Below are 16,025 nucleotides of genomic sequence, written 5' to 3'. Positions count from 1 at the left end.
CCATACATATTGATGCATAAACATATCTACGAGGTCAACATTGTTAGGGTCATCATTTTTAGCTTATTTGAAAAATATATTATATTTATGCGTATAATAGTATGCGAGAGAACTAAAACCAAAATAAAATCTTACAATCGTTTATATGTAAATAAGTAGTATAAAATACAATTTTAACTTGGATATAATTCATGTGAACGACAAAGATCTGTTATTGTCCGGTAAAGTTTACGAAAACATTTATCATTGAAAAGTATGAAAAAAATGCAATTGATTGTTACCGTCAAACTAAGGAACCGATTGATTAAAAAAATAAGATGTTTTATATTATAAAATTTATGATTTTTCAGGAGACACTTAAAGTGCTATACATTTGCTGGGCAGCCATCTTAATACAATTTGATAAATAATAAGGACTAGAAAATACGATCATAATATATGTAAAAAAAACAGACGCTATGTATGTTTGTGGATACGTGGATATGTGGCGAGTGCGTCGACAAGTATGGAGATTTAAAAAAAGAAATAATTTGGAATTATGTACTTCGATTTTGATTGCAATTTTTATTTCGATTCCGATTCCAGTTCTGTTTCCAGTTTCGGTTCCGCTTCCGGTGCCGGATTCCTTCTTCAATTCCGATTCCCCGTTTCAGTTTCGACGTATCCCATGTTGTTTATTGTGTGTTTTTGAATTCATTGTGCAATTTTTACCGATGCTTGCCCATCTTGCGAGTAATATAAACAAACGGAGAAGTTTTTATCGAACATACGTCGAGCACCAAGCATCAAATACGACTGATGCTAAAATTATTTAGGATTTTCTGTAGACAATCGTCACTTGACAACAATACGACGCTTAAAGCCACTTCTATTAATATAACATTTCTCTGGGGTAGGTATCAAATTTGTGAGGAATCGTTTTAACAATCAAGTCAGATAAATTGCCAAATATAACATTCCAAATCTGACTCGCAGTGCCACAGAAATACTTCAAATCATACTATGTATGATTCTATTCAATCGAGGTGTAACCAGGTTTCGAATCAGTGACCTCTCACAGTGCCGGCCTTACACCCGATGGCGCCCTCGGGCAATTTTTTCTAAACACCCTTAGAAAAAACATTCGCCTTCGGCGCTCTAATCTAAAATTTTGAATGGCTTTTGGCGCTCTAATTTTAAATTTTAAAGCACCTTTGGCGCATCGTTTGCCGCCCTAACTTATTTGGCACTTTCGGACGCCACCCGACCCAGCCCCCCCTAAAACCGGCACTGACCTCTCATTTGCTACGTCCACACTACCGATATCTACACCCGATATTTTCGAATTTTCCATATCCAGTTCCCATATTGCAACCTGCGGTTGCTATTTAGGAACTGGTTATGGAAAAATTCGTAAATATCGGGTGTAGATATCGGTAGTGTGGACGTAGCCATTAGCTACCAACATTGAACTACATATACTGTTGGATAGTATTGAGCAAGTGCGTTTGTGGCAGCCCTAACAACGTCACGTGCGGTCTCGCGTGCACACGCACCAAACTATGTACACGAACACACACACGTGTGCGCTTGAACGTTGTCGCGCACGCGCGCACCACACAATTGCCTACATACACATGCTGCGTCAGTTCGTGGATTAATCGAAGATGGAGTGGACGAATAGTCTGGCGCTGGAGCTGCTGGATTTGTACCAGCGACACGCCATTTTGTGGGACACCACGCTGAAAGATCATCGAGACAGACACAAGCGCAAGGACGCGTACAAGGACATAGCTTGTCAACTTGGCCGCTCTCCCGAAGACGTTGAGACTAAAATCAATCGGTTGCGTTCCCAATATAACAGGGAGCTGTCCAAGGAGAAGCATTATGAAAGTTGTGGCGCCATTTACAAGTCGCGATGGTTCGCTTTCGACATCATGGCCAACCTTATGGCCAACGCTGACTGCAGCGCCAATGTTAGGGTAACGGAATTTTATATAACACTGCCAATACATTTTAAATAGTTCCCTAATGTGACGTCACATATTTGATTCCGTCGCATATGATCCGTGTATTCTAGCCAAATAATCATACCATACCTATCATGCATATACTTTTTACATAAATATTTACTTTATATTATAGATGGGTGACACAAAGCAAGACAACTTTCAATTTTTGAATGCAATGGACGCGTCGCAATGTATCAAGGTGGAGCAAGATAGTATTGATTTACCAGGCGATGAAATAGACATGGACATTCAGATAGCCCAAGGATTGCATCCGACCAGTCCTAAGAAGAGAGCCATAGAAGACAGTGACAGCATGAGCGAGGTGGTCAAGAAGTCAGTTAAAAGCAGTCTCCAAAACGAAGACGCTTTACTGCCTTTTGGTTTGTACGTGGCCAGCGAGCTGAACCAATTGAGAGATCCTCACTCTCTAGCCATGGCTAAGCTTAAAATCAGCCAGATCTTATTCAAAGCGGCCATGGGTGCCTATGCCAAGACGGAGCAGCAACAACAGCAGCAGATGCAACTGAAGACTACCTCTTTTGTGGGTTTTGAAGAGAGCGTTGAAACAAACTCGACGGGCACTAGTCCTTCTGTAGTAGATCAGAAGCACGTAATGAGCAACCTAACTTTACAGGACAATGTTGAAGATGAATTCCTGCATATTCAATAGGATCAAAGTATATATGTATATGTATATGTACGTAGTTTATATTAAAATATCCTAGATATTTTGACTGATCTGAGTTAGATGTGATTTAATTCTACTTTAGTATGTACTTAAATATTTAATAATACTTTATTTTAAATAAAAATGTTTATTTTTTCAATTGTTTTTCATTTTCATTACATGTATGTTTGATATAAATATCCAGAAGCAATATTTTAAGTATATTAAGTTAAAACATTGTTGAAACAATTCCATTGTCCATCTGCAGTATTTGTCTACATGTCTAACCATGAGCTATTTAACATTCTTTTATTATCTTTTACTATCTTTCCTCTCACGAGTTTCTCTATCAATGCCCTCTTCTATGTATCAGATTTGTTCATGCTTGCCTGAGCGTATTTTACTTAACCACACAGTACTGTCTCGATTAAGTATCGATAATTTAATGCACAGCTCACAAAATGGAGCTGTGCTTCTGTATACTCCAATCCATTTTGAGATCTGATTCATAGTCATTGCTAAAAGAATGCATTGATCAAAATCTTTCATAAAAGAAAATCATGTTTGGGTGGCGTATAGAGTGAGACGATGGAATTGTTAAAACACGACTACTTAATGTGACGGGCAGGAAGGAAGTAAACTAGCAACGAACTAACATGCCCGAGTTGGTCTCAACTCACAGGATGGTGACCGAAACTCAACCATGTCATAGAGACGCCATACAAGTTTGATTTTTTATTTGCATCGAGATCTATATACAGGGCCACCGAGAGGGGGGGGGGGGGAGAGCTGGGGTTAAAGTTCCAGGACCCGGACTACTTGAGGGTCCCCGTGTTGGGACGTTCGACTGATCGATATTGATATTTCACATTATATTTCTACATACATATATTTCTTTATTGCTAAATGTTTATTATTTTTCAATCCGCGCATTCTTTGTGTCCATGTGAAATCGTACCTGTTATATCATACTTTCTTAATCGGTTATTTAAAAAAATATCATTTAATATATATAGGTATTTTTCTATGGGTTCTGATCAGAGAAATGTTATATTAATAGAAGTGGCTTTAGGTGTTCTTTTGTTGTCAAGTGACATTCTGTCCACGGACAGATCTAAATAATTTTAGCATCAGTCATATTTGACGATTGGTGCTCGACGTATGTCCGATAAAAACTTATCTGTTTGTTTATATTACTCGCAAGATGGGCAAGCATCGGTAAAAATTGTACAATACATTCAAAACCACACAATAAACAACATGGGATTCATTTTTATAAGTAAATTGATCCGATTGTATTCCGTGCGATGTAGCGTATTTATAGAGACGTGCCGCGTAAAATTGTCAACAATTATTTATTCGTAAGGGCCCTTCTATTATTATTACATTTCTCTGACCTACCCTCTATTCGTCACCACTGTCTGATTGAATACTATTTCAAATTTATATCTAGTACAAATTTATATCTAGTACAGCCGATTTAAAATGTAAAAATAAAATTTGAACTGCACATAAACCGCACGATTATAATACAATCATATTTCCTTTGACTTATAAAGATATTATCATTAGCTCATTTGCGAAAAATGTCACAACCCAAAATTTAACAAGATGTTTTGGTAAACCACAGCCATCTATCACACTATTACTGTACACTAGTGTTGTACACTTGAGTGTTGTTGAGTAGTTTCGGGGAGTCATTGATACCTGATTTAAAGTGAAGTTATGTTTGATAATAATTAATCGCAATCGGAACGGAAACAAGAATCAGGAATCGGAACTGAAACAAGGATCGGGAATTGGAACAGAAACAGGAATCGGAACTGAAACGGGAATCGGAAATCTGTACTGAAATAGAGATCTGAAATTGAAACTGAAAAAGGGAACGGGAATTGGAGCTGAAACAGGAATCGAGCATCGGAATTGAAGAAGAAATCCGGAAGCGGAACCGGAATCGGAATCGAAACAAAAAGTCAAAATCGAAGTACATAATAACGCTTAATAATTCCAAAATTTTTAGATGAAGAAAAAGATGTGGTTTACCAAAACAAAAGGTGTTTTGGTAAACCACAGCCATCTATGTAGCGTATTTATAGAGACGTACCGCGTAAAATTGACAACAATTATTTATTCGTAAGGGCCCCTCTATTCTTATAGCATCTCTCTGGTTCTGATAGATTTTTCGCATATTAAAAATATATCTATTATATTTTTTTTTTTGGTTTGTCATGTGGTATGGAATTATTTTTCCAGGGCCCAGGATTCCTCTCGATGGCCCTGCCTATATGTACATATGTTCACGACTGAATAATTGTATCGATAAGTCCTTGTGAGGTGGACTTGTGAGCTTTTGTGGCATGAGTGAATTTAGAAAGAAATCTGTGTTATTTCGCCTTTGTGCGGCGCAAATAAGCGAAAAGCTCGAAATCAAAGGCGATTCAGCTCGATTATAAGCGATATATATATATATAAGGGTGGAGTGACATGGGGACGGGGAGGTGGGAGCACTGGCTTAGAACAAAGCGGTTAGAAATAATCCGCAAAGTGGGCGCATTTGGCGGCGAGCTGGTCTCCGGCGGACACGTTCGATCCACTAACGACCCTTATTAGCGGGGGCTTAGCCCTCCCCAAACCCCACTCTCGACCACCTCTCCCTCAGCTGCCAGCTTACAAAGGATCTGGCCCGAAAGAAAAGTCGCGGGTTAGACCCTCCTCCCCTTCGAATTCTCCACCGTTTTGAATTATTGTTACGTGAGGGAAAGCGCGTTCACGAGCTCGCACCACCGTGCGTGACGTTCGCGATCACCGCGAAAGGTTTTGAATTTTAGGGGGAGAGGGGAAGAAATTCGCATCGGCGGCATATTCTTTTTTTTTATCTTTACAGTTTCTGTCTCATAAAACATTTATTTACAGTGCATCGTTCAATAAAAAAATGACTACATAAGGTAGTTCCAGGCGCGTTCGTTGTATACCTATGTGAGTTTTACTTTTTTTAACGAATGACAGTAAAGAAGACACGACGGAAAGGGTGGGTTCGAAAGACTTTTCATTTCAAAGACGGACTTTGCGTAGAAAAATAATTTAAAATTGGAAATATATTATGTAATATTTTTTTGTATAGCACGATGATGAGGAAATAAGCGACAGTATTGTCCGGTTTGCGGGGCCGTGCCTAGGAGTTCGGCACCTGTGGGCAAACATAAATCGGCCCCTCTTTAATATAATCAACATTTGTATAAATCATATTAATTCGGGGTATTGTGTGTGTGTGTGTGTTTGTGTGTGTGTTTATGCACGCATAAACATGCATACATGTATGTTTACTTGAGGTGTGCGTGCATTCGCACGGTATTATTTCCTAACGCATGCGCGCTTTATGTGTTCATGCGTTGTTGTTTATTTTGTACTTGGTTATGTACATTGTGGTTTTTTTTTTATTAGAACAGTGATGTGCGGTTGTTCTTGTGCGATATTCATGAACAACCGTCTCGTTCTCCGACGAAAGGGTCTCTTAGACTGTATTTGTTGGGGGGGGGTGGTGGCCTCATGTAGAGGGCTTTAAGGGTCAAATTCCTTGATCTTTAAAGCGGGTTTATAAGGGGGGGTATAGTATTGAAATTTTTAATCACAATAAAAATTAACCAGAAAAACAGACAGGAAACCAAAACATTTAGTTCTGAAAAGGGCTAGACGACAAGAGAGACTGAACGTTTTCAAGTTCATTCATAAAAATATGGTATTTTCACCCCAATTCCCATATTCCCATGTTTTTTCGATGACCAACCAATACTCAATATCCTTGAAGAAATACATCTGACAGTCGCAAAGATACTAGAACATAAAAGATCTAGCTCTATGCAGACCGAAGCTATACCTGCTATCCAGTTATTTCCCCGAATTATAGTTCGGGTATGTTACAAGTTGAAACTTGCAACAGCAATCTACAAGCATATAACAAGACAACCTAAATGCATTTTAAAAAGTACGATGTCTTGTTTCGTATTTTTTAAGGAATATAATTTTTTCTACTCTCATTTATATTGGCCGCCTATGTGCGTTCCACACATTTGTGCATGTGGTAGGCGCGGCCTTGTAGTTTTGTATATATTAATTGGCCAGCTTTAGACTTAAATATTATATTGCTATTGAGTAGTTCTGAACAAAGTAATATTACGGGAACACAAGGTTTCATTAAGCCTACAGAGTCCTTACAGAAGTTACAGAGTTAATCATTACAAAATTATCTTTGGCATGATTGGAATAGAAAATCGACGATCAATTGATTTCAACTGACAATAATTCAATAAAATCAGGGGGCAAAAAGTACTCAGTAAGTACCAATTTTTTAACTTTAAAGTCTATATGGCCAATGGCTACAGAATTGCTTTTAAGCATGCTACATTAAGGATACCTATCCCAAGAATTTTTGACATTTGCAAATATGTATGTAAATTTTTTAACCATTATTTATGACGGGGTGGATATTCGCGAATTTGAATTGATTGCTTCCCCGACGCTTTTTCCTAACGACCCAAGAATTCTTGGGTTGGGGCCCAAGGAAGCGGTTTTTTGGAATTGGCAGCCATTGTGTGGTGCGCGTTCGTGTTTTGTGATGTTCGGTAATGTGTCGATGATGTATTCGTGACCTGGCGCAGACAAAGGGACTACCAGCTCGTTCGTCTACCCTATTGTGATGCTTCTCCCACTGGCCGGAGATATGACAAAGTCAGTTCACTCCATTTGGCAATGAGCGCGCCTATGTGTTGTATCCTGCTCGAAGGACAACTGCTCCCCTACCCTCGATACATTTTTAATGCTTGCAAAGTCTCTGAATAACCATCGATTTCAACCCTAAAGCTTAGACGTAGGGGGTATGCGATCCCCCCTACTGTCGTAAGAATTTAATGTTATATTAAATTTTAGTCATTCTAGTCGTATGTGGTCTGCCTTTGATTTTTACTGTCTTCTAAAAGTCCAGATAGCTGACGAATTTGAATCTGCAATTTGATGATGTTAATATTCGAAGTATTTAGTTAAATTAAAAAAATATATATCTGGAAGGTTGGCACTTTGGTAAACTTAAAAGGGGGGAAACCTACAGTGGATAGTCATTGGCCACTTGAATTAAAGCAATTCACTGTTGCCAATTAATGACATTAGTGAATTTACTAATGCAAATTGAAAAAAAGTGCATTGTTATCAATTGGTGGTGAATGGGAGTACCACTTGGGCACCAAATATCAAATGGTTCTTACTTTTGAACTTTACAATCCAGGACAATTAATGTACACTGCCAAATAGCTGGCAAGCATCAAGTCTAGTAAATGTACTATTCAAATATGATTTTTTGTTTCCTTTAGAAAAATACGTCAATTTGTACATTTTATGTAAAAAATCCATACTTTAAACTGAAATAAAAATAATTATCGAAGTAATGAACCAAATTTAAATAATTTTACAGTGACATCTATACGTAATATTTAAGACGAATATAATTGTAAGTGTATATGAAAGCGTTAAATAGGTGGTGCTATATTTATTTTGTATTATTATTGTAAGATTTAAAACAAAAATAGTTTCACAAATTTCTTCGTTTTCGATAAAAAAAAGCTGTAAAATAATAATCGGTCACCTTAGTAATAATTTTTATGAGTTGTATATAAATTGATACATTTATCGAGCGCCTAATGTTAAGTGATATCATTATCGCATACAAGTATTTAATTATGATTTGTCTTAGCAACCGTCACTAATAGTAATTTATATGTAAATTATGTGTTTTTATTTACAGGATTTGGTTTTGTATACGTCGAATGTTATATTCGAAATTATCTTTTCTTAATAAGCAAATGTGCTCGTAGGTCGTCTTGAGGTGATCGATTTATGTACTTCCGAAAACGGATGCCGATCCTCACAAAGACAGGAGGGGAAGTCCTGAGGAAGTTCTTCTCTTGAGTGCCTCAGACGATACACTGCCAAAGGAGCACAAAAGACTTGAGAAAACCAAAAATAAAAAAAAGTAAAATTCATAGGGAGTACCTTCAAAGAAAATTAGTCAATGCCTTATTATACGTTTCCGAATTCACCACTGAAATGTATTGGATATTTTATATTTTAAACGTAATCTGAGAACGTTATTTTAGTAGTTTAATTGTTATTGTACATAAGTAGTTGTAACAAAACAAATAAAGTAACTTTATACGAAGTGGCATCTGGAAGGTGAATAGTATAATAGTTTCAGAGCCAACTATCCATAACCATAATTAACTACACTGAGTAACAAAAAAATTAACAGAGCGGAGACTATTCAATCTTTATTAAATTTGACCCATAGAATTCCAATTTGATAATGATTTTTGTTTCTTTCTCTCGTTTATGAGATATGAGCGTTAAAAAAATGCGCAATTTTTACAGATTTTTGGCATTTGCAGTCTTTAACTCAAAATCTAGTATCGTTGTGCCAAAAGTGAGTATTGAGATCAATAGTCGGATGTCTTCAAGCAATAAAAAATCACAACCAACAGAGAAGATATCTGACTATTGATTTCAATACTCACTTTTGACACAATAATACTAGATGTTTAGCACTATCTAAAAAAATCACGTACCACTTCTCACTCGGTGTGTTTTCGCCCTTAATGTTGCTCAGTGCTATTAGAGTTAAGCATAACCTAATATAGTCTTGCGAAATCTCTCATACTGCAGTATCTCCGATCCAGGAGAATAGATCTGTTAGAGATAGAATTAGTTAGGTTAGGTTATGTTACTGCTAGTGAATGATAACAATTGACAAGGCGTATAAAATCTGCGAAACAACTACAACTACAAACAAATTCTTTCATATTAAAATGTTTCATCTCAAAAAAGGTTCATAGATTTCAAATTCAAAAATTTTGCCCTGCGATTTTTGAGCCAGAATACTACATTTTGAGAAAGTTTGCATGTTACACTAGGTTAGGTTGAATTATCTTAGCTCGAGCTTAGGGCGAAAACACACAGCGATGGACGTGGTACATGGTTTTTTTAGATAGTTAAACGTGCGAAAAAAATGTGGCGAGCCTTGGAGATTCATGGCAAGCCCAGCACGAACCGTCCCAAAATCTCCCCCTGGAGTTTTTTTGGTAAAATTGTATCCTTGAATTTATCCTTGCTTGACAGTGATCGATAACGGTGTATCCAGGGCCATCGACAGAAATCCCGGGCCCTGAGAAAAAATAATTTCGGGCCCTAAAACGAACTAAAAAAAAGGTGTTATACGTATATTTTTAATATGCGAAAAATTTATCAGAACTATTACTAGAAAAATACCTATATATTGGTATTTCGACTTTAGAGACTCTTTAATTAATATTATATGAACATTTATAAGGATTGTAAATAGGTTTTTGAGCTCTTTTTCCTATTATGCTGTAGATTAACATTAGAATAATATAATACTATGATAACTAACCAAATTAAATTAAATTGTAAAATAGAAAATGATCAGTAGATCAGTAGCTATTAAAATAGATATAAGATGTATTGTGAACATAATTTCGTAATAATAAAAAGCATTTAAAAATCAAAAATCAAATATATTGGTTATTATTATTTAAATAATTCAATTAGAAAATATGATATAACAGGTACGATTTTCGACACGAGGCCCCTCGAGTAGTCTGGGCTCTGGAACTTTACCCCCGTTCCCCCCCTATAATCGGCCCTGGGTGTATCCCATATTTGAAGAAACGTAGAAGACCCCTCATAGCGGGGAGCCAAGCACACGACGTGCCGTTCTTCCCTGTGTGATTTCGCCCTTACGCTATGTTCTACTGGTCGTAAATGCTTCATGATTCTGACACTATCTATTAGAATTCAGTGCATAATATCAGTGCAAAAATACAAGCTATTTTCAAGTCCAAGAATCTATAGAAAAACCTAAGTACTATTTTATGAGCAGATTTTTTTTATTTAATGTACTGATGCTGAGAAACGTCGTGTGATATTTTTTCCATGCATCGACTAGATTGAATTCAGTCGAAAAAAATGCTTACACACCAAAAGGACAATGCAAGTCTCCTCACCCACTGACTACCATTTTCGACTATCGCCGGCAACTTGCACATTTGACTCCACTATATCAAAATTTTCTATTGAAAGTCAACAATGGATTAGTTTTGCCGCGCTGTCCTCCCGCAAGTCATAAATCTCGAACGGCGACAAAAACCGGGAACATAATCTGCGGTCCGGTTTTTTTTCCGGGTTAGGACCGCGGGCCCGCTCGCTAAACAGGTTAGTGACGCCTGGCTGACCCACCGCGATGCTCAAACTTCAGATACCCATCGGAGAGATACCACTTGCACAATTGGATCGGACGAAATGGCACATGACACTATGTACATAAACGCTTCCTGTCGTTTTGGAACAGTTTGAGAAGCTCCGACTCTTCCGAACCAAGACGACGAACACAAAAGGCTCAGTTAAGTGTGAGCAGATATCCCCGATTTGACTCCTACCTTACTCCCCTTGTTCTATACAGCCCCACACACCCCCTGGCTTCACCCCAAGACCTCGCGAGTATCGTGTGCATGCCCCTACATGTGAAACAATGATAATTCGAAATTTATGTTAAATGCTCTAAGAAATGTTGCACATTTTACTCAACAGCAATTTGTCCAAGTGTACGTTGGTTGTCACGACTTGGCCTACCAAAGACCAAATATGGCTCTATGTACATACATATATTCCAATAATGATGCTGTTGATCTCAAAGCATCTACGAGCACTGCTGGAGCTCAACGCCAACATCGTCGATTTATAGTTAAAAGTTCATAACCTGATACGTAGCAATATTTCTTCGGTTATGGGAACAAATTTTATGAGGTTCTGTTTAGGGCTGAAACTTTCTTCCCGTATTGAAATCTTTCTATTTTGACGATCTCCTGTTATACAATTTACTTTATCTAATTTAATTTATCGCGATAGTTTTATGTATAAATTGTAGTAGAGCTCGAAATGGACGGGAGTGCATGGGAACTCCCTTTCGTAAAAAATCCAAAATTTCCGTACCCTTTTAGACGTTTTGAAATAAATTGGAATTCAATAATAATATGTCAATATTGCAATATTGAATCACAATTTTCGTCTGCAGGTAAAAACTGTGTGACTTTTGAAGATACTCTTCTTCGAACAGTGGCCCATTGAGATCATATTGAGCTCACCAGGCTTTCTCAAGCATCCGAATTTTTTTTCGTCTGCGGGGCAAAAATTTATTTCTGATATTGTAATATTAAAATATGTTAACTCATATTTTTAAATTAAATTATACTCAATTAAATTTAAATTAAACTCAATTAAATTTAAATTAAACTCAATTAAATTTAAATTAAACTCAATTAAATTTAAATTAAACTCAATTAAATTTAAATTAAACTCAATTAAATTTAAATTAAACTCAATTAAATTTAAATTAAACTCAATTAAATTTAAATTAAACTCAATTAAATTTAAATTAAACTCAATTAAATTTAAATTAAACTCAATTAAATTAAGATTAAGTCTTCCCTAAAGTATTATATGTGTATTATCTTATCCCGGGTAGTAAAATGTCTAACCCCGGCTCTGATATGTATTGTATGCAGTGGCGTCACCCTAATGGTTTCCATGGATTTCCGGAAACCCGTTGTTAAAAATCATGATGTTTTTTTACCAATTTTTAGGAACCGTTTCTACTATAATCAGATAAAATTAGCAAATTCTGATAAGAAACCATCGATTTGGAATCACAAATATCAATGTCTAACCAACAGTATTTAATATTAGCCTGGGATCGAACCCAATAATTTCGTGGTGCTAAACATAAACGCAACCACTGAGCCTGAGCATAAACGCAACTACTGCTGGCAATGGACCACTATGATAAAATCTATATCAATACAAGGATAAAACATTCCAGAGGGTGAGGTCTGCGAAGGGACGTGACGGTAGAGATTTGACCTACCAGCGGTTTTTCTGCATGTGCAAAATCTCTCTGTATGTCTTCACCATGATTTCTTATTGGATAGTTTCATGTTACTCCACTGTGCACACATCCGTACTAAATTAGAGCAAATATTCATTAAATCGCATTTTTTCTCCTCATTTTCTACCACATATTTAAGAAAGCAATCAAAACTGGTACTAGAAATAGTAAATTAAGTATCTTGAGAATGGTATTTCTTCAGTGGTTTCTTGCTGATTTTTGAAAATAATCTAATTGTGTTATGGAACAATTCCAATAGAAGACGACCAATCTTGTAACTTTTCTCGCCTTATGAATATATAATGGCTTTGGAAAAAAGTGATCTTTGGTAGCATATAATTTCAAGAGCTCGCATTACGAAGGATACTATAACTATATACATACATAATTGAAAAAAATAATTACCTGTCAACTTTCCAGTCTTTGAAGACATTACCCATGTACAATGCACATATGTACATATGTATGCATATATACTCCACCCATGCAACTAGTAGGTACATTTCTACAGATTCTGTTGGGATGGACTCACCTTTCGTCGCACCTACAGTGCATTAGAGTGTTGGGTCTCCAATTGAACATGCCGTACTTGTTCTCCATGGCCTCGATCCAGAAGGGACACGCGTTGTCGTGCTTCCTGCAGCATCTGTCCGTGGCAGCAAACTCTCCCAGATGATTGTGCTGGATACCAGAGTTGCCTTTACCACACCATCTTGTGCCTGGGATCAGCACCGTGCTTCGGACAACCCTCGGACTCCTAACCTCCAACAACCACCAACACACAATAGCAAAAAGTGCTCATAGCCAACCACGGCTAGGACTAATGGAGGGTTTAACATTTTGAGCTCAAATAACTAACCTTTCAAATGGCCATTGCTATTTTTGAAATCAATCGCATCAAGAATCTCGGAACTTTTTTGGGTACTATCCCAATATATGTATATTTGTAGTATACTGATAGAACCAAATTTAAGCTAATTTACACTTGTTTCGAGAGCCTTGAATTACATCAATCTGATTTAACCCTTCATCAGATCTTACCAAGAAAGTTATTCTACTTAGGAACGAGATCCACGAGTGAAAGTTCAATAGCCATGTCTTTGATTTTAAAGCTTCTTTTTTGGAATCGTCTCAGAAGTCTATGAATATACGATTATGTTTTATTTTGTAGCCCATTGACGATGAAAAATGATGTTAAGAGAGACCCAGAACTTTCACAGGCAATCTATCCTAGTCAAATCCGTCCCGCGGATTTTAGATTTTCTTAATGGTTCATCTACTGGAATGATTTTAAAACTGAAATGCATTTTATATATTTGCATAGATGAAAATTTGTTCTACATATATGAAGCATGTATATAATATTTGAGTACGTAAAATATGTATGTTGAAGGGTTAAAATTATTCAGAAAAAAAATCTATTTTAATCAAATTGAGTAATATATTCCACTGATTAGGTTAGAATTATTTGATTCGTGTCATGTTAGCAGCACTCAAAAGGTTAAACGTGATAGTTTCAAAGCATCCGCCCCGGAACAAATACATACATACACTTTTTAATAAAAAATCAAAAAAAAAAACCAAAATTTTCGGCAATTTGTCGCCGAATTCAATCACCACATATATGAAGCTGCATGTTATTTCATTGCCGAACGACTCAATTTGCTGGTAAAGCTCAATGATGCAAAGCGCTAAATCCCGTGCTGGGTGTTAGTGGTGAGTGAGTTAGTAAACGGTGTAAAATAAACATAATGGTGGAAAAAGTAAGTTAAATAACACAACAAAGTGACTAACAGATAGTAAAACGAAATAAACATGAAAAAATAAATGGACAGTGATAATGTTAATAATTTTTAAGTTTGAAAGCGTCTCAACCGCGGCATTCACAAATGCGTCTAGTCTAGACGCGAAAGATTTATAGTGATGTGTGTCGCAATAATGACAATGTCTATGAATATTATTTTAGTAAAAAAGACAAAAAAAAAGAGAGTGAAGTGTTATATCGCGTGGTGTGAATATGCCGAATGCTTGAGCAGATGCAAAAAAAAAAGAGGTTTGATATCCGAAAGCTGAAGACTCCCGCTGACTATGAGTACGCAAAACGATGATAGGACAATATAATAAATATGATTTTAAAGAATTTTGAGGAAAATTTTGTATAGGAGATCTTTCATAATCATCAAAGTGATCATTGAAAATTTTATCGCTTTATGAAAATGACATACATATGAGATGCGTGGAATAGTCACTTAAAGCTTTCATCATATTTATATAATAGCGAAATTATATAATAATATACGTTTCCAAGACTAAACATCCCCAGACATAACGACAAAATGATAACGCAAGTTTTATGGAATTCTTGTACGTTTTTTTTTCGTTAAAAAATAGTTTTTTAACACATTGTTGCGTAGGGGTGGGTGGAGGATCCACGTAAAAGGCCAAAGTCGTTTCACAGCATTTATTGGTGATTAAGGAGATACACGCACTGGCAGTGCTCCGTCCAGAATGTCTTGATATCGCCCAAGTACCGCCTTATAACGGATAGGTCACTCAGGGCATACTTCCCTTTTGTTTAGGCATGTACCCGGATATGTATTCCCACGACACCCAGTCCCACGCTATCGGTCACTTCTGAGAAGGGACCAATAGCGGCCAATTCGGTGGCCATTGTTTAGCCTAATTGCACTTAGTCTGGAGATAATCCTTGAAACCAATTATAACGGTCTTTGGGATGTTACTCGGCCTAATCCGATTGCACTTACTCGGCGGTGTACGTAACATTATGAATGTCATATTAAGTCATGTTATCATTTTGTCCGTAGACATTAAGTCGCGTTATGATTTTGTCCGTAGATATTATGTCGCGTTATCATTTTGTCGGGGACGTTGTGACGTTTGCCGTTTTGTCCGGGGATGTTTGTCGTGACACCATATTATATACAGTGGCGGCTCGTGCGTAGGAGCTGCGGTTGTATTTGTATGCATTTACAACTTGTTAATATAATTAAAATAAACATGATTAGATATTATATTTAAATGCAAGCTGTGAAGCGCCACAGGGTTTGTACAAAAGTGAAATAAAAGTTTTCATGATTTCTTAGATGAAAAGTGAAATTTTAAATAAATTTAAATACATTTAAAAATTGTATTTACATATATCTATTGAATCTTTCAATAGATTAATTTCTACAAAATTGTCTGTCGTAGGGGTTTCTTAGAGAATTTTTTTTTGTCGATATGGTTCCAAAATTGAATTTGATAAGACTTTCGTATTGTTTCACAGAAACGAAGTTGTAAGGTTTGTCTTTTTTTTTTAATTATTTTTTCCCATGATGCTATTGAGTGACAACTATGATATTAAACT

At 36.5% G+C, this 16,025-nt stretch overlaps 2 protein-coding genes across 4 annotated transcripts in view; one reads left to right on the top strand and one right to left on the bottom strand.

The window, feature by feature from the left end:
• LOC143914189 (uncharacterized) overlaps positions 1-16,025 on the bottom strand; it is a 52,081-nt gene that overhangs the window by 1,600 nt on the left and 34,456 nt on the right. For 2 of the 3 annotated variants that reach the window (XM_077434298.1, XM_077434300.1), the window contains one exon: positions 13,191-13,415. The exons of the other annotated variant lie outside the window; for it this stretch is intronic. In XM_077434298.1, the coding sequence (XP_077290424.1) occupies positions 13,191-13,415 (225 nt within the window). The remainder of the gene's footprint in view (positions 1-13,190; positions 13,416-16,025) is intronic. 3 annotated transcript variants of the gene reach the window in all.
• On the top strand, positions 1,862-2,813 carry LOC143914190 (uncharacterized). Its single transcript, XM_077434302.1, has 2 exons — positions 1,862-1,961; positions 2,125-2,813. Exons 1-2 carry the CDS (start codon positions 1,917-1,919, stop codon positions 2,659-2,661), a joined length of 582 nt encoding a protein of 193 aa, XP_077290428.1. The 5' UTR covers positions 1,862-1,916; the 3' UTR covers positions 2,662-2,813.

This window comes from Arctopsyche grandis, chromosome 7 (genome assembly GCF_051622035.1).
Source record: "Arctopsyche grandis isolate Sample6627 chromosome 7, ASM5162203v2, whole genome shotgun sequence".
NCBI classification, from domain to species: Eukaryota; Metazoa; Arthropoda; class Insecta; order Trichoptera; family Hydropsychidae; genus Arctopsyche; species Arctopsyche grandis.
Note: the sequence above shows the minus strand (reverse complement) of the source record. Positions and strands in the feature narration are given on the sequence as shown.